Source organism: Cyprinus carpio, chromosome A13 (assembly GCF_018340385.1).
Source record: "Cyprinus carpio isolate SPL01 chromosome A13, ASM1834038v1, whole genome shotgun sequence".
NCBI lineage: Eukaryota > Metazoa > Chordata > Actinopteri > Cypriniformes > Cyprinidae > Cyprinus > Cyprinus carpio.
The window spans coordinates 23,698,096-23,716,788 of NC_056584.1; the positions used below are offsets into that span (position 1 = coordinate 23,698,096).

The 18,693-nt window shown below is 37.2% G+C and overlaps 3 protein-coding genes across 18 annotated transcripts in view; 1 reads left to right on the top strand and 2 right to left on the bottom strand.

Moving 5' to 3' along the window:
* Positions 1-2,557, bottom strand: part of LOC109051550 (leucine-rich repeat flightless-interacting protein 2-like) — a 30,385-nt gene extending 27,828 nt beyond the window's left edge. For 4 of the 15 annotated variants that reach the window (XM_042769413.1, XM_042769411.1, XM_042769412.1 and 1 more), the window contains exons 1-2: positions 2,177-2,546; positions 1,079-1,294 (exon numbers count right to left, since the gene is read on the bottom strand). In XM_042769413.1, the coding sequence (XP_042625347.1) occupies positions 1,079-1,192 (114 nt within the window). In that variant the 5' untranslated portion in view covers positions 1,193-1,294; positions 2,177-2,546. Of the gene's footprint in view, positions 1-1,078; positions 1,295-2,176 lie in introns of all 15 variants that reach the window. The other 11 variants (XM_042769402.1, XM_042769407.1, XM_042769404.1 and 8 more) reach the window with 7 other exon arrangements.
* Positions 2,558-3,824: 1,267 nt separating this feature from the next.
* LOC109062016 (39S ribosomal protein L14, mitochondrial) lies at positions 3,825-4,907 on the top strand. Of its 2 annotated transcripts, none has more exons than XM_019079096.2 (3): positions 3,825-3,958; positions 4,180-4,244; positions 4,377-4,907. In XM_019079096.2, the coding sequence occupies exons 2-3, from the start codon at positions 4,186-4,188 to the stop codon at positions 4,741-4,743; spliced, it is 426 nt and encodes a 141-aa protein (XP_018934641.1). In that variant the 5' UTR covers positions 3,825-3,958; positions 4,180-4,185; the 3' UTR covers positions 4,744-4,907. The 2 variants fall into 2 exon arrangements, with proteins under 2 accessions (XP_018934641.1, XP_042625351.1); XM_042769417.1 differs by having other exon boundaries at positions 3,916-3,954.
* A 2,424-nt stretch (positions 4,908-7,331) lies between these two features.
* LOC109062019 (calpain-1 catalytic subunit-like) lies at positions 7,332-18,459 on the bottom strand. The gene is made up of 22 exons (XM_042769418.1): positions 18,306-18,459; positions 16,628-16,874; positions 15,457-15,526; positions 14,547-14,665; positions 13,971-14,104; positions 13,648-13,816; positions 13,415-13,498; positions 13,241-13,326; positions 13,088-13,162; positions 12,245-12,405; positions 11,273-11,442; positions 11,165-11,176; positions 10,197-10,408; positions 10,050-10,089; positions 9,887-9,952; positions 9,717-9,774; positions 9,561-9,625; positions 8,930-8,998; positions 8,749-8,827; positions 8,137-8,250; positions 7,965-8,023; positions 7,332-7,885 (listed from the first exon to the last, which is right to left on the bottom strand). Exons 2-22 carry the CDS (start codon positions 16,871-16,873, stop codon positions 7,859-7,861), a joined length of 2,115 nt encoding a protein of 704 aa, XP_042625352.1. The 5' UTR covers position 16,874; positions 18,306-18,459; the 3' UTR covers positions 7,332-7,858.
* Between the last annotated feature and the right edge of the window lie 234 nt (positions 18,460-18,693).

Sequence of the window (18,693 nt, forward strand, 5' to 3'; positions counted from 1 at the left end):
TAAGATCCTCATTTGAGATGTCATAACACAGAGGCACGTACACATATTCCTTTAATATCTGTCAAGTAGTTTTTTTGTGTGTGGTATTTCAAAGAAGCAAATCGGTTTCAGCACCTTTAGTACTCTCCAGTGTCTCTGATGGAGTATCCTACCCATTTAGAATGCACACGACACAATGACGGGAAAACACTGCCACACAAATATACTGAATCCAATGAGAGCGGTTCCAGAATAATCATCTGACTCACTTACTGAACTGAAAGTTATCATAGCTTTCAGTGATGTCCGGAGTTGTGTTTACATAAGGTTTGTGAAACTTAATTATATATCATAACTGCATGTTTGTATGACAACATGTATAGGGCTTTGTAAAAAAAAAAAAAAAAAAAAATATGTGTACGTCATGTTGCTTTGTAATGTCCCAGGAGCTCCTACTCAAACGTAACAAATATTCATAATTTCACCAGCTGACTATTTAAAATAATTATATAAAGAAAAGAAAAATCGCTTAAAGCACCTTTTGTACTCTCCAATGTCTTTATTGGGGCATCCTACCAGTTTAGCTCGCGTAAAATTACAGAATTACATTGCTCTATGGTGTTCTAAAGGATTAGTTTACCCATTATTTAATTTATGCCTGTTGTTCTAAATCAATATGACTTTTTTTGCAGTGGAAAACAAAAGGAGAAAGTCTACAGAATGGCAGTCAAACTCAAAAAAGTTTCGACATCAGTGAGAGAAAAAGCAATTGCTACTTGTGTCATATAACCAGACATGCGTGTAGAACTGCAAATGAGATTTGTAAGCTACAGTGAAGGGCAAAAGTTTAAGCAAATAATGAATGAATTTTGGTCCGTTTTTCACAAAGTATGACTATTTTGTCTTTTGATTTGCTTAACAGTCCAAAATCACTGTATGATTTTGTTGTATATAAGCATAGTTAAGTTGTTTGGGTTTGTAACAACAACATCAGGGTGAGTTTCTGGGTGAATGCCTCCTTTATTGTGGTCACAGGAAACCACCAGCCACAAAATGACACTAAGGAGATAAACAGGGGTCACAGGTGAACAGCTCTTACCTCTCTGGCGATGCTGCTCAGAGCCTCATCCTCGGCTGAGAAACGGTCTTTAATTGGGGCCCGTTTTCGTCCTGATCCTGGCGTCCCCATGTCAACAGCAACTTCACAGTGCATGTAGAAAACACTGAATGAGATGTCTACGGTCTTGTTTCCCAAAGGTGGTCTATTTGTGTAAAATATAACCTTAATGACCCATTTGCTGAGACAATAAGCAATCTAAAAGCACACAGAAAAGACATACAGAAGAGAAAAAATGCATTTTTTCCTATGCAGGTCTATTAGAGTCAACTCAGCATCTTAGTGTGTTATTTCATTAAACATTTCCAATGTAGGCTAGATAATGTAGGTTAGATAAGCCTGGCCTCTCACACTATCTCACATACTCACAAATAGAGGCTTTAGTCATGTGTGTCTGGACTCAGAGCTGATTAACACCAGACACACCACCGAACCTCATAATATAATGTGACAAAGCAGAGAAATATCACTGGGTTTAGATCGATTCTTTAAATAAAAACAGCCTCATCTGTTCTTATGTGCTCTTTTGGCAGCTAATTAATACAATGACATTTAAAAACACATTATTTATATAAACAAATGACAGCTAAATAAGAGTAGCTTTACCAAAGCTTTGTGCGTACTATATCATGTGTGTCTTATGATGTATATACACCCTTGTTGAATGTGTCAGGACGTCGTAATTACATTTAAATGTAAATAAACCTATAAATAAAAATCTATATTTATATTGATATTTCTGCTGAGGCGCTAAATATAAACCAACACTCATTCAGCTGCGTGACAGACTAACTTAAAGCACTTTATTTTCATTAAAACACATAAATAACAAGTGCGCTTCAGTAAACAGAATTAAGTATCCACCACATGAAGCTTAATATATATAAATTATTATTATGAATTATAAATGTGCGATGTAAAATTCAATATTTATGAGTCTAGTTAGCGGTTAGCTTGCTAGCTTGTCCTCAAAGACATAAAGTGTGTAAATGTCACTCAAGCCGTTAATTCACACACTGCGCTCTAGTGACCTGCCTGGACTTTCATGACAGTTGGCTCCCGTAAGTGCCGGTTTCTTACCGTTTCTGTTCGTCACTATGCCGCTCGAGACTCGGGGTCGGTTCTGACTGACTGACCGGGACCCGGGCGCGTTCCCGCAAACCAGCTAGATCGAGTGCGCGACACGTGCGCGCGGCTGTTTGAGCGAGCGCTCGCGCGCCTGCGTGACAGCCACAAACTGACACCGTCCGTCACCTCAAACCTTCCCAAGAAAGCGGTTCGAGTTAAGTCACAAGACGCCTAAAAGCAGCATACCACCGCGAGTATCAGTTTAATTTCTTTCACAAAAGACCGCAAATGGCGGCAAATGCCGACAAATAGTGGTCGTTCCTGAGAGTCTGAGGTGTTTTTTCCAGCTTCTCGCTGAAAGTCCCGGATGTTGGAAAAGGGGCGTGGCCTTGGAACACGCCTAGACCGCCAGCAAACTCTAACCAACTAACGATAGACCACCTAAACAGAAAGCTATTCAGACTGTAGATGTCTATGTGTAATATTGTTAATTAGCCCTAGCAAACTACTTGTTATTCGATAATAATAAAAACTCCCCACCCTACATTATCAATTTACCTTATTACCAATGATACCCTAAACTAACTCTAATCTTTCATCTAACCAATCCTAATCCTTATCCCAAACCAACCATATCCCTAACCAATTTACACTAGACATATTGCATTTTATGAACTCCAAACTGGTTATCAGTGACACATTGTGCATGTGTAATCCCCATTAAGGTGCTTTTAATATCTCATTTTATTTTGGGAGAACACATTTTCAAGGATAAAACATAATAATAATTTCAATTTTTTTATACCATCACAGAATTCAGTGTTCTGTGTTACATTTATAGTCCAATAATGACCTCTAGCTGTTGATTCCAGAATATTGTCAGAAACAGACATGAGAATGTGAATGATTGAATGAATGAATAAAATGATAGGCCTACACTGTGTATGTGAATTATTAAAATTGTAAACAAGAAATTCTACTTTTAGTTAAGTTGTTTTTTCAGCTCTAGCAAAAGTCAGTAAGTTATATCAGCTTTTGAAACCACAGCTAGGCCACACATCCTGTACAGTACATTTTTGCATCGTGTTTTAACCTTTTAAAAAACAAATGCTAATGAATTAATGTAAATTGCAATACCATATATTATGCATATAGATCATGCACTAATTTTATTTTCTAGACATATATATAACTTTTGCTTACTCATACCAATTACAAAGCCTGATCTTTTAGTTTTGTATACTTCAACAAATTATTTTTGAGATAATCATTTAATTAAAACCATTTTATAAAATGTCTCGGTGCTCTATATGCATCTGTATATGTTTTTAGCAAACTTGCTCCAGTGATATCAAGGTTCACAGCTGTTATATACACTGACTGATCAAACGGATGGAGACCCAAGCCTGCAGAAAGCAAATAAACAAACAAATAAATAAACAAAACAGAAAAAAATAAAGAAACGCATGACCTGATAAAACAAATACAATTTTAATTAAAGTTATTCCTAATTTTTTGGGGGTATAAATAATAATTATATAAATAATTAAAAATGCATTTAATTATAAAAATGTAAATAATTATATATGTATGTATAAATAAATATATAATAAATAAATGTCCTGAGAGGTGGTTTGCCCATGCGGTGTGTATCCTCCAGCACTGCAGGTGGCGCGAATGAGCTCAGTTCGCTGCCATTGAATCAATACAAGAAAAAGAGCAAGTCGCTTCAAGTCGCTTCGTTATGACGCAGACGTGTGCATGACATTGGTGTGGCGTGAATGATCTGAGCAGGTTTTTAATAACGTTATTTATTTACACTACTTAATATCACTTTTCTATTACATTTTGACCAAAGTAAAGAGTTCACCTGCTTCTATTGCTGGCTTTCACCGATAACCTGAATCAGTGAAATAACACGAGAACTTTCCATTATATACTCGTTATTATTAGAGAAAACGTTTATAAATTGTTATTATTGTTACTTTTTAATTCTGGCTTGTTTTTAATGTCAGGTCAGGATGGCTCTGTCGTTGTCCGGGGTGATTTTGCCCAAACTGATACAGCAGAGAGCTTTCAGGTGAACAATATATACCTTTATATCAGCACATGAGACATGATAAATGAATGATTAACCTGTTATTGTTTAAAAGTGCTGCTTTGTTGTCATTTAGCCCTTGTAATGATCTCACATGTTCTCCACTCACTGCAGTGTCTCATCAGCTGTGGCAGCTATTCAGAAGTTAACACGCGTGAGGGTGGTCGACAACAGTGCTCTGGGGAATGCCCATCACCACCGTCCACCAAAAGTCATTCACGTGTACACCAAGAATGGAATCGGTAAAGTGGGAGACAGAGTCTTACTGGCCATTAAAGGACAAAAGAAGAAAGCTCTCATAGTGGGCCACAAGATGCCTGGAGCACGAATGACCCCACGCTTCGACTCAAATAACGTGGTTTTGATTGAAGAGAACGGAAACCCCACAGGAACGAGAATAAAAACTCCTATACCAACACATCTGCGCAAAATGGAGGGGGAATATTCCAAACTGTTAGCCATCGCTCAGCGATTTGTTTAAAATGGTGTTTCTGTATTCTCGGAGGACAAATCCTAAAATATTTCTCCTGTATTTAACCAGCGTTGTAAATATATATATAAAAAAATTGTTCAAGCCATTCAGGAAATTAGCTTTCATAGTTACTTGTGGAATAATTTGTAATAAAATATATGGATGAAACCGTGTAATAGTATTATTATAATTTTGTATTATCTACTGGGTTACAGTGTGCAATTTTTAGTAAAAATAACTTTATAGTATTCTTAAATATTTATGTATGGAAGCTTGTTTCCTCCATGGGATAAAAAAAGATAATTGCAACTTTTTATTTCTCAATTCAGTCTTTTTTTCCTTACAATTTCGAGTTTATATCTCACAGTTCAGACTGCTTCTCAGAATTTTGAAATATAAACTTGCAATTCTGAGAAGGAGAAAAATAATTGTGAGATAAAGTCACAATTACATTTTTTAAAAATTAGATTAGATTCAACTTTATTATCATTATGCAAAGTACAAGTACAGGGCCAATGAAATGCACCTAGCATCCAACCAGAAGTGCAAATAGCCTATATCTAAATAAGCATTTATATGAAAAGTGCCTGTTAAACCTTGTATAACAGGCACTTCTCGTGTTTATTGCCATCTTATGAAAAATTGCTTATTGTATTTCTCAACTGTAAGTCGCTTTGGGAAAAGTCTGCCAAATGAATAAATGTATATATATATATATACAATGGTAAGTGTGTGTATGTAAAATAAACATTTATGAGGGACAATTCAGTTATCTCTGAAATACAGTACAAGGTGCAATCTAAATCTAAATTAATATAGTGCAATATGGATACAGTACACTAGGGTGCAAATGAGAAGTATAAACAGAAGGTGCATTATTCAGAATGATTTATTTGTTAATATATAAACATATGGTCACTCACCATAGTGCAATGGTCATCATGAGGTAGAATGTACAAAGGAATGTGCAACATTAACAACATATGATGCTGTATTTTATATATTTATATATATATATATATATATATATATATATATATATATATATAGTAGTAGTAGTAGCTGGGCCGAGTTGGATAGAGTGTTCACCGTTTAAATTTAGAGTTTAGTAGGCTAAGGGGAGAGGGGAAGAAAATGTTCCTGAGTCTGCTGTAGAAGACTAAACAGTCCATGGCTGGGTTGAGAAGTATCTGATAATGCAGCTTTTGAGGTAAGTGTCACTGATGGAGAGTAGCTAAACACCAGTGATGTGTTGGCCGTTTAGTCTGAGACAGTGCAGTTGCCACACTGTAATGCAGTTTGTTGGGATGCTTTCAATTGTGCGTTGATAAAAGTTTAACAGGATGTGGGAGGACAGGTGAGCTTTCCTTAGCTTCCTAAGGAAGAAAAGGCCCTGTTGCACATTTTTGGTCAGAGTGGAAGTGTTGAGGGTCCAGGAAAGATCCTCGAGATATGGACACCCAGTAATTTGAAACCAGACGCATGTTCTGCTTCGGCCCCATCAATGTAGATGGGTGTGTGTGTGTGGTCTTTCCTAGTCCGCTTGGGGTCCACAATCAGTTGCTTGGTCTTCTGGGTGTTGAGTGTGAGATTGTTGGCAACTTGGCACACCACACTGCCAGGTGCTGAACCTCCTCCCTGTAGGCTGTTTCATCGTCCCTGCTGATCAGGCCTAACACTGTGGTGTCATCTGCAAACTTGATTATGGAGTTAGAGCCATTTACAGGTATGCAGTCATGGGTGAAAAGGGAGTACAACAGAGCTCATAACAAAGCCCTGTGGTATGCCAGTGTTCAAGATGAGGATGGAGGAGTTATAATTGTTAATCCTTACAGTGGTCTGTTAGGAGAAAGGGTCCAGTTGTAGAGAGGGGCTGATGCCAGTGTAAGTTAGTTTGGAGATCAGCTTAGCTGGAATCACAGTATTAAAAGCAGAGCTGTAATCAATGAATAGCATTCTGACATAAGTATTGCTTTTATCCAGGTGATTCAGGGCAGTGTGGAGAGCTGAGGCAATGGGTCCTCAGTTGACCTGTTGAGTTTGTAGGCAAACTGAATTGGGTCCAGTGTTGGACAATGGCCAGGGAGAGGTTGAAAATATTAGTAAAGACGTCACCCAGTTATTCTGCACAGGCCCTGAGCACCCGGCCAGGAATGCCATCAGGGCTGCTCAGGGTGGAGCACACGTCACTGATGGAGAGTCTGAGTGACAGGTCATCAGGTTGGAGCTCAGCTTTGTTGGGTGATTCTATGTTTCCACGATCGAAGCGAGCATAACAGCTGTTCAGTTTGTCTGGAAGTGTGGCATTACTGCTTGGGGGGAAACAAACAACAGAATTGCAAGATGTAAACTTGGTATTGCAAGAAAGTTTATATCATGCAATTCTGATATAGTTTTTTTTCTGAATTTTGAGGGAAAAAGTCAGAATTGTGAGGGAAAAAGACGAAATTACCTTAATTTTTTTTATCACATGGCGTAAACATGCTAACATTCTTAAGAATTCAATTTAACACAATTCACCATTAAATGCTCCATGACTCACTTGTAAGGACATTTAGGTTTTTGGATTTGTTTTCAGAACATATGACATAAAACAGTTTATGTAAGTTTAGTATAAGAGTTTATTCTGAATCTCTGATCATGGGAAATCAGTGACAATATCTTCACAATTACGCATTGTGTATCTAAATCTTTTTTAATAGGATGCATTAGTTCACCTTATTGGAGAACATGCAGTGCTGTGGTTTATTTTTTTCCCCCTATGACACTATTCAGACAGCCTTTTGAAAATAAAGGTCGGTCTTCTGTTAGGACAAAACGCAAGCTCACATTATACCATATAATTATCCCATGCACATAATGTTCCTCAGCCATTCCATCAGTCAGTACAGAAGTGGCGAGTGGAGGTCCTCTTCAGACAGCATTTCTTGTGTTTCACATTAGAGGATGTCTTTGTAGTGTAACTGCAATATATATTATTAAAATTGTAAAATAAATCCTTAAAAAACTAGTAGCACTTTATTCTAATGAGGCTAAAGTGGAAATGGGATTGTTGCATGAGGAGTTCAGCACTGAGGTGCTTTTCAGCAGGTTCTTGAATTGGACGTTCACAAAGTGTTCTACCTCAGCCACACATGGTCATGAAGAGCCACTACACAACAAAAGGAGAAGGAGTGATTAGTGTTCTGTAAATGGTTTGTTTTGAGATTTGAATATCAAGAGCAGAGCACCTCAGATAGGTTCATCTCAGCCGTTCCTGTTCCATCCCTGTCCAACTGCTGAAAAGATCCTACAAAGGAAGTGCAAGACTATGAAAAACACACTGGGATAAAGTATTTCATATTTACAAATATAAATATATTAAGAGGCACCATGTGTTACAAAAAAAAGAAAAAAACCTACTGAACATGGCTTCCAGTTTGATCAAGCAGCAAACAAAGTTATCGAAATCGATGACCTCGTTCTCAGCGTATCTGGCTACAAGGATCTGGTTGAGTCTGTTATTGAGCTTAAAGCCTGTAAAGAAAGTTAACAGGATGGTCTTTTAGAGAAAACCTCAGAGTGACACTCTTTTATGTTATTTATTTATATGTTTATTTACACTGAAAATTTTGTCTTATGCTGACCAAGGTTGAATGTATTTGATCAAAAATACAGTGTAAACAGTATTATTGTGAACTATTATTACAAATAATATTATTAAAATAATTTTTTCTGTTTGAATTTGTTAAACATTATTTATTCCTGAGATACAAAGCTGAATTTTCAGCAGCCATTACTATTTTTTTCAGGATTTTATGACAAATAGAAAGTTCAAAAGAACAGCACTTATTTGAAATAAATCTTTTGTGACATTATAAATGTCTTTGTTCAATTTAATGCATCCTTGCTGAATAAAAATACTTCTTTATTAAAAAATCATGACTTACAATAAATATTTATGAACACCCTTCATTCACGTTTTTGCACCGTTTGTGAGCGTGTGCCAATTAATGAAATGTGTTCCTCTTTTACCTGCTGATTCTACAGCCAGACGCATCTCATAAGAGCTCATAGTACCCGATTTATCAATATCAAACTCTCTGAAGATCCCCTAAATGGGAAAAAAACATGAAATATTTATTTTGAACACTATACTAAATAATCTACAGTATAAACATTTCAGACTGTGTGAAATTGTGAAAAAGGCACTCACCAGCAACTTCCTTACTTTGTTCCAGAGGATCTGAAACTCTACTAAACCCAACCGTGCACTACCATCTTTCTGATGAACGGAGTCAAGAATAAAAAACAGATGCAGGTTGTCTGATCACAACTGGCATGATGTTACTTACCACAGATAATAATTTAGCAAGCCAATATACCAGAATAAATGCTTCTTATACGGTTGACATATACTTCTAAACTTTCTGCACAAATTTTTTACTGTCATCGGCATTTAAAGCCAGTAAACATAACATATGAACTTCATGTTTCTGATTTTAAACATCCAGAATTTCTTAAATATAGACTTCCACTGTATTTGCCAAGGGTGTAGGTTTGATTTTGGCATTGGTGGGGACATAACAACAGACACAGACATTTAATTGTTTGATCAAAATTATTGTGAGGAACAATTTAGTAGTCGCTGGATATTATTAGGGACATGTCATAGTGATCCTACTAAATTCTACACCCTTGGTTTTTGAATTAATGTAAAGAGGATTACTGCTTGTTTTTTCAACCAACTCAGGAATGAGTTAAAATGATTTTCCATAGTAATCATCAGAGTGACAGATGTTGTCAACAAACCATACAGTAACTTGTATTTAAATAGTGAAGGATACATCCAAGAGATTGACCATAGTTCTGCAGGACTCCATACTGAAGCCATCTGTCTTTAGATCCTTGTCTGAGAGAGAAACGGATTATTCAGATTTAGATAAACGGGTTCATTTTGACTGCACTGACCCCAAGTGTAAGAAAAATTGTGTGTTACTCACGTTTGGACACTACTCTGTTTAGAATAGTCCTGAGTTCACGGACAGATATCTCCATATCCTAAGACAAGTAAAAATGTTCAAAAGTTATTATTTACTTGCAATATTCTAACATTAGAGAACCTAAGCTTCTCATTCAGAACAAAAAAACGCTGCTTTATATATTCACTCACCTCTCCAGCCAGCTGGGCAAACAAGGACTTAAAAGAGTCATCAATGTCATCCTCTGTAATTTCTGCCTACAAGAAAAAAACAAAAGAGCCATGTTTATTCAACAGTCTAAAGAATAATGCATCTAATTTTTGTCTGAAGGTTTTTTTAACAATGTAATCTTACCTCATCCTCCAGGTCAGCTGAAATCTCATCATCCAACTCCCTTTGAGAGAGAAAAAAAAAACCAACAACAGATTAAATCATTATAGAATCAACTTTCCAGTTCTGCAAGAAAATGCGTAAAGCGCTCGAACAAGAACACACACTCACTCTGTCTGTGACTGCTTTTCAGTGAAGACTCGTAGGACAAAATCAGCCTCTTTGCTGGGTTCAAAGGTGGAGGGGACGATGATGTATTCACCGGGAGGCAGGCGGAGACGAGTGCTCACCTCCCGCAGGTTGATGAAGGTCTCAGAGCGGGCACACGATGAGTGTGTCAGGAAGAAGTCCTTTTTAAGGTGCACATTCTGACAGCCTGCATACTGCAGACAGACGGAAATGACAAATCTGTGCAGTACGCAAAATTATTCCACTGTGAATAATCAAGAGGAAATTCAACCTTTTCCTCTTTATGGAAGTATACAAGTCTTAAAGGGATACTTCACCCCAAAATGAAAATTTTGTCATTAATCACTTACCCCCATGTCGTTCCAAACCCGTAAAAGCTCAGTTCGTCTTTGGAACACAATTTAAGATATTTCGAATGAAAACCGGGAGGCCTGTGACTGTCCCATAGACTGCCAAATAAATAACAGTGTCAAGGTCCGTAAAAGGTATGAAAGTTGTCGTCAGAATACTCCATCTGCCATCAGACGTGCAATCTGGGTATGCTCTTCTGTACGCAGCATGCGGTGATATGAAGGGACACAGAGGAGACTGTTGACAAAGGAATTGTTGAATAAAGTCGTTATTTTTGTTTTCTTCGCTTACAAAAAGTGTTCCCGTCGCTTCGTATAACCCAGATTGCACATCTGATGGCAGATGGAGTATTCTGACAACGACTTTCATACCTTTTATGGACCTTGACACTGTTATTTACTTGGCAGTCTATGGGACAGTCTCAAGCCTCCCGGTTTTCATCCAAAATATCTTAAATTGTGTTCCAAAGACAAACAGAGCTTTTACGGGTTTGGAACGACATGGGGGTAAGTGATTAATGAAAAATTTTTTATTTTGGGGTGGAGTATCCCTTTAATGATGACCTATTTAACAAAGAAACTGTTGACATGGGTTCATACCTCTTCAGGAATCTGCGAGGAGGAGACAAAGAAAGAAAATAATTAGGCATTTTTTTCCCTTACTTAAAGTTATCTGTACACTCAATTTTAACCGATTTTGCTCCTCACCTCGTAGATAGCAAAGCCGATGGTGTGCATGTCCTGTCCGTGGCGGCGGAACCGTCTGCGGTCTTTCTGCAGTAAAGCCACCAGAAAGCTGCAGGCCACTTCTTCATCCTCTGGGTCATCATCCTCCTCCAGCAGTGTGACCTTATACTGTGGATTGATCCAGAATGTGTCTGCCAAATAGAAGAGGAACACGTACCAAATGGGTTCAAATTCCAGATAAAGCTGGTAGCTGAGTTTGATTCATGCATTAATAATTGTACATCTTATTCGTGATATGATGCTTCATGCAGTTCCATTCAAAGGTTTGTGGTCAGTAGGATTGTTTTTGAAAGAAATTAATACTTTTATTCAGCAAGCACACATTAAATTGATCAAAAGTTACAGTAAAGATTTTTATATTGTTAAAAAAGAATTCTATTTCAAATACACGCTGTTCTTTTGAAACTACTATTCATGAAGCAATCTGTTTCCAACATTGATAATGATAACAATTTTTTTCTTGAGCACCTAATCAGCATATTATGATTTCTGAAGGATCATGTGATGCTGGGGACTGGAGTAATGATGCTGAAAATTCAGCTTTTCATCACAGGAATAACTTACATTTTACAATACATTTAAAATAGGAAAACGGCTATTTTAAATTGTAATATTTCACAATATTATGTTTTTTTTACTGTATTTATGATCAAATAAATGCAGCCTCTGTGAGCATGAGACTTTTTTCCAAAGCATTAAAAAATCTTACCGACCCCAAACTTTTGAATAGTAGTGTAGATCCAAATATTGTAATTTTACAAGCAAAACAGTTCATTGGCAATTGGAATTTTGATCATATTTTTCCAAACCTATGGCTAGTTGTAAAGCCCATCAATGTTTCCAGCAGTAGAGACGTCCAGTACGACCAACAATACAGCCAATCTATGACCTCAGCTGATAAAATCGCTGGATGTAAACAGGGGCGTTACTCACTGGGGTGGTTTCGGCAGCCTCCTGCGGTACTGCCTCTCCGCCAGGCACCGTGAAACTTGATGGTGTTCCAGTGGCTCAGGTCATCATCACTCAGAGCATCAGGGGTCAGATTACAAATCTCCAGCCTGGAGAACTGCCGCAAAAACTCACTGAACGACATCCTGGGGAAAAGGGAGCTGTTTCTTTATGCTGTGAGCATATACGATGCGTTTTTGGTCTTCTGATGTATCAATTCACCCAAAAATAAAAATAGATACAGATGAGTTTCTTCATCAAAACAGATTTGGAGAAATTTAGCATTCCATCACTTGCTCACCATTGGATCCTCTGCAGTGAATGGGTGCCATCATAATGAGAGTCCAAACAGCTGATAAAAACATCACAATAATCCACAAGTAATCCACAAGTCTCCAGTCATTTGATTAATGTCTTATCAAGTGAAAAGCTGCATGTTTGTAAGAAAGATGTTTTAACTTTAAATGGTCGCTTCTGCCAAAAATACGAGTCCATAATACAAAATAACGATTCCTCCTGTGAAAAAGTCCATCACCTGTTGTCCTCTCACATCAAAATCCACCAACATACTTGTTTAGATCTGTTTTTCACTAAAGGGTGTTTGATCTGTGCATATTTCTCTTCTGATTCAAGTGAGACAACTTTTTTGTTTTTTATCAGCTGTTTAAACTGTTCCGACGGCACCCATTCACTGCAGAGGATCCACTGGTGTGCATGTGATGTAATGTTAAATTACTCCAAATCTGTTCCAATGAACTCATCTACATCTTGGATAGCCACATATCTGGGTTAACTATTCCTTTCATTTTTATTGCTAATAAAGCTCACCAGAACTCTCCATCCTCCATTTGTAAGTGCAAGTCGTCCTTCTCAGATGGATCGATTTCGTCCCATTCAGGGGAGCTGGAGAGGAAACATACACAGTCTTCTTACTCAATGACTTGGGATGAACTGAATAATTGTTTCTGCATCATTTCTTACTTGTCGCTCCAGGCTCCCGTCCATTCAACTTGACCCCATGGGTTACGGATGCGGATAAGCCTCTCTGTATGACCCCTAAATTCCACCTGTCAAAAAGTGATCACACACATTAAGGCACATAAAATAAAACTCCTAATTATACTGTCTATGAACAACATATAATGGGAGCGTTACCTGTTTGAGAGCAGTCACTGAGTAAGCATGACCCTTAACCAGCTTCTTAAACGTCACAGATTCCATGTCAAAGGCACTGGTGATCTGGTATACAATCATAAATAATATGAATCAATCAAACTTGTGTTCGGACCAGGCAATCAAGCAAACCGAAGTGTGAAAGCACCCTACAGCTAGAATGATGTAAATAAATATGCATCAATCAATCAAGAAATACTAATTGAAGTTCTCACATCAATAGAGCAACCCAGCAGGGAGCCTCTTTCCAGGGCTTTGCTGATGATTCGGTACAGGTCTCTTGGAGCTTTGCGGAGCTCGAACATCTCTGAAACCCCGCCGGTGAAATCCTCAAAACCCTCAGTGGTGGATCCTCCAGAGAGAGCTTCATAAGAGCCATTTAGCCTGGTACAAAACAAACAAACACACACAAGTGAGGAGACTGTACTTAACCTATAATAAAATCTTAAATAAGACAGAGACAGTCCTATTTTGTAAATGATTCTTGGTGAGTAAGAACATATTTTGCTGGCCTACAATAATGTCTATCAGGACATACTTAGCATAGGCTTTTTCAACCAAGGCACTCCAGAACTCATTTCCCTCTGCTGAATGGACAAACATGAGCTCTCCGTCTCTGACCGGGAGCCGATCATCAATCACAACGTCGACCCACTCACCAAACTGCCAGAACTGCACAACAGAAAAAGCAAATGTATTGAACTGAACATCCCGATGGTGCACAGTGGTCAGTATGAAGAAACAGCTGAGAGGACACCAAATTAAAGATGCAATCACATTTATTGTTGTTTGGCATATTTTTGCAGGTAAAATACAGTCATTTCATTAGGAATACATGCTGAGTGTGCGACAGATCTCCCCATGCAGATTTGCTGAGTGAAAGTGACTTCATATTTGGCTACACTCCTGACAACAGACAATTGGCCTTGAAATATAATATAAATTCAAATTGTCATTTTTTTACAATTAAGTATTAAAATGAATAACATAATAAAATAATAATAAAAAAAAATCATACATTAATATTTGTTTATGAAACTATTTCAAACATTTAAACCAAAACCCTATTTATCTTCAACAAAAACCTCTAGAGCATGCAATTGTGTTTCAGAACCTGAAAGTGGAATATTCCAGCATAGTCATCTTGAAAGCTCTGGCCATGAGGGACGACCCTATGGAGGAGTCTTTCATTGAGAGTCAGCGAGGCTATAGCAGCGAGGAGCCAGCAGTCACCTGGCCAAGAAAAAAAAAGGACAAGGCAGGATGAAATATAATAAATCCACTAATTCGAAAAAGCAATTTAAACTGCAATACCAAAATGCTTATCAATATTTTGTCTTTTAATAATAAAACACAGCAGTTGAACTACCAATCTACAGCCAGCAGGGGGACAAAGAGAAAGGGGTAGGGTTTATTTTCTCTGTGAGGCCTGTGTGGAACCCATTCCTGTTTACATCCCACTCAGATCTCTACCTCAGAGCAGAGGAATTTTCCACAGCCTCAGAAACCATAAGGGGCCAGTTTCAGGCTGACCATACACTACCACTGTTGGTTGAGTTTTCAATTTGTTTTGTTTTGAATAAATCCCATTAGTGTCATATGCTAGTTTTGATGACTTTTCTATCACTGTAAAACATAGAAAATATTACTAGTAGGTGTGTGCAGAATTTTGCCTGGAAGTGTAACTTATATAACTGATACTAGCTTAATAGCAAGCAAACTATACTGTACAAGGGCGGTAACATATAAAAACTAAAAAAAAAATATCTGACATGCACATTGAGTGCGATAAGTTGGCACAATTACAAACATGCACTGACTCAAGGTCAGTGGGAAGTGGATGAGTCACATGCAGACACGCCTCAGGTCAGTTCCATGAGCTGATCTTTCTGTAGTGACTCACGCTTTGAGCTTTACAGCCAAATTATCTTTTTTTGGTGGGGTTGCATGACACATAATACCTGCCGAGAAAACACTTTGAAACTATGCATACTGGATGACTTTTGTACAACCGGAAAACTTACCCAGAGCTCCTTGGCAGATGTCTGTCCGTGAGGCTCCATCCACAATGAACTGAGGATCATCACAGAGCTCCTGCAGAAAAGGAGGGATTAGAGGGGCTGAGAGTGGAATTTGGCATCCTGGAGGTTTTTGTTTGAATAAATCAAGACTTTATAAGAACAGGTCAGCCAAAAAATGAAAAACCACCCTCATTTTGTAACAAACCCATATGGTTGTTAATCAATTAATTTATTTATTTATTAATTAATTGCATGCAAAGGAAAAATAATCAAGAAACTGTTAAATTGTGTTTGTGTCTTTTTGTTGGGGGGAGGGTATCAATGTAGCATCATTATTACACTATTATAGTTTAATAATAATAAAAAGTTTTTATTTTTGTATTTTATGTTTTCATTGTCATTTTAAAGTTTTCAGAATTTTGTGTGTATTTTTCATTTTTGTTAGTATTTGTTGATATGTCCATATAGGTTTTTAAAATTTTAATTTCAGTTAGTTACTAGTTTATTTTAGTAAATCAAGTAAAAGAAAAAAAGTTGCTTTGTCAGCTAGCTAAATAAGTTTAGCTAGCTTAAAAATAAGTTTAAGCTATTTACATTTATTTTATTTCAAGTAACATTTTTTATGGTTTTAGTTTTAGTTATACTATAATAAACCTGGAATTGAAAATAAGATATTTTCATGTATTATGTAAAAAAAAACAATTACAGGCTTGGGAATGACTCCCACTCCTATGATACCAGAGAAACAAACTCATAAATAACAATGAGCCATCTGCATGAAACCACCTTAGAGGAGGAGTAACGTGTACTCTGACTAAGCGTGCCTACAGAAACATCTATGTGTATAGTATGTGACTTTATAACCGGGACAACAGCTGCAATAGAGAGAAGGGAGGGGTCAGTGCGGTTATAAACATTCTGACTATGAACTGCAAGGATCGGTGGGTCATGTGATCCTCAAGACTGAACTAATGGCTGCCTGCTGAAAATTCAGCTTTGCCATCACAGAAATAAATTACAAATTAAATTATATTAAAACAGAAAACAGTTGTATTGAACTGTAATAATATTTCACAATATTACTGTTTTTACTGTATTTTTGATCAAATAAATGCAGCCTTGTTGAGCATAAGAGACTAAGAGGTAGTGTAAAAAGAAAATCTTTTTCCCTCACCGTAGGGCGCATCCACTCCACACCACGGGTTTTGGAGGAATACGGGGCAAGTTCTTTGAAGCCGAGAGAGGGTGGTTCGGCGGGGAAACAGGGGTCTTCAAATAGGTAACCCCCTTCCAAACACTCCTGTTTGAGGGCCTCAAAGTCCTGGTTCTGGAAGTGTAAAGCCTGCTCAAAAGAGCCCACGCCATCTGCCTTTAGCCTATTAGCACTGATCTGTGCTGAGATTCCTCCGTATGAGAACATGCTGGAGCCGTGAGATGCAGAGCGGGTATAAATAGCAAAACTGATAGCAAAGTGATTCATACTCAAATACTTACATAATTGTGTGTAGACATTGAGTACACTGCATTGTGTTTTGGATAATAATTAAAATAAAAAAGACAAAGAAAAAACTCTATAATTGACAAGTAAATGCAAATTATGCACACTTGCTTTCAAAAGACATACACTCTGAGAAAAAAAAAATTACAAAGCTGTCACTGGGGCTAAAAAAAGTTTACAAATTACATCTTTGTACCTTATTTACCCCTAAATAGTACACATTAGTATCTTAAAGGTCCATATTAGCACTTTAAAAGTACATATTAGTACCTAAGGTGTACATGTTAGTATCTTTTAAAAGGGTGTGTCTTAGTGACAGTTGTACCTTACATGAAGGTTTATGGGATATCATTACCATGACCAAAACAATAAATACCATGAGAAAAAAAATAAGTATTTTTAGTACTTAGTGGAAGATGTTAATGTGATGAACTTGACAGTTGGTAATTGCAAAAATGGCCCAAAATATGTTTAGTTCAGAGAAAAGATGCTACTTGCTTTGATATTAAGTTTCTAAGGCAATTTTTTTTTTTTTTAATATTTTAACACTCACTTTAGTGTCCAAATACAATTTGGTTCCACTGAAGGCTGTGGGCATCCTTAAGATTACTAAAAATTACTTTAAAATATTATTCCATATCAATAAGGTTAAAAATGCAAACAAAACACATGCAGAAGGTCTGGTGTTAGTGCTGCACTGTTTGTAGACTCATAATCTGCTTTACAAAAATCTCACTCAGTTTTTAAACTTAAATATTGCTATGTCAAATAATTTTATGTATACAGTAGACTGTCACAGCATTAGCATCATATTTCTCTTATCTCTCTGTATCAATGACCGTATTGTGCTGCTGGCCTCAAAACTCACAACAGACTGAGGGCCTCCCATTCATCTCAACACAAATCACACAACCTGCACTGTATTTACATAAACCTACTAAAACTATTAAAACTAAGAGAAATCCACCACAGATCCGCTTTTAAACCTCAATCATAATATGTAACATTTTAAAAACACTTTTAGTGGCGATTTATTAAGTGTCTATGGTTGTTCTGTACATTATTTCATTTCTGAAATGTATGGCATGCCAAACATTCAAGTCTTAGTAACGCCATTCAACCTTCGCAAATCACAGCGGTTCATTTAATGATTAATTTTAACTGCATTTTCGAGCGATAGTACATAAGCCTAATCTTCGATATGAGCATAACATGCATATCTGACACTGAATAATGTGTTCAATGCGACAAACTAACAGCAGGCCGACGGAGTCCAACAACACGGACAGAAGAGAACGAAATAAATCTCGACACGATTCACTGAGGACAGAAATACAGGAGCAGCTAAACTTGCCTTGCAACCGCGGTCCAGTCAGTCTCTTCTCTGTGTGGTATGTGTGATATATACACTTATATTCTACCGAAAGATAAGCGGTGCACTAGTGTATTAAAGCTTCAGTATGTGTGTGTGTGTGTGTGTGTGTGTGTGTGTGTGTGTGTGTGTGTGTCCAGACAGAGTCCAGAGGAGGCGGAGCGATAAACACTGAGACTGATAAGTGCACTTGTCATGAGATACCGGTAAAGTGCTTTACAAATAACGGGATTTGAGAGGATGCCTTAGTTATAACTTTTCTAACGGAAATAAAAACAACACGATCTATAAAAATATAAGGTCAAACGAGTTTATGAATAAACAGCTCGTTTTAAAATTTCGCCAAAATACAATTTAAGGCAAACATCAA

What these genes read in the sequence shown, in the direction of transcription:
- LOC109062016 (XM_019079096.2), top strand. Translation starts at nt 4,186, where the DNA reads ATGGCTCTGTCGTTGTCCGGGGTGATTTTGCCCAAACTGATACAGCAG. An exon ending in ATACAGCAGAGAGCTTTCAG is followed by an intron (nt 4,245 to 4,376) that starts GTGAACAATATA and finishes CACTCACTGCAG; the next exon opens with TGTCTCATCAGCTGTGGCAG.
- LOC109062019 (XM_042769418.1), bottom strand. Translation starts at nt 16,873, where the DNA reads ATGTTCTCATACGGAGGAATCTCAGCACAGATCAGTGCTAATAGGCTA. An exon ending in CAGTGACTGCTCTCAAACAG is followed by an intron (nt 13,327 to 13,414) that starts GTAACGCTCCCA and finishes ACTTTTTGACAG; the next exon opens with GTGGAATTTAGGGGTCATAC. An exon ending in AGGCTGCCGAAACCACCCCA is followed by an intron (nt 11,443 to 12,244) that starts GTGAGTAACGCC and finishes TCTATTTGGCAG; the next exon opens with ACACATTCTGGATCAATCCA.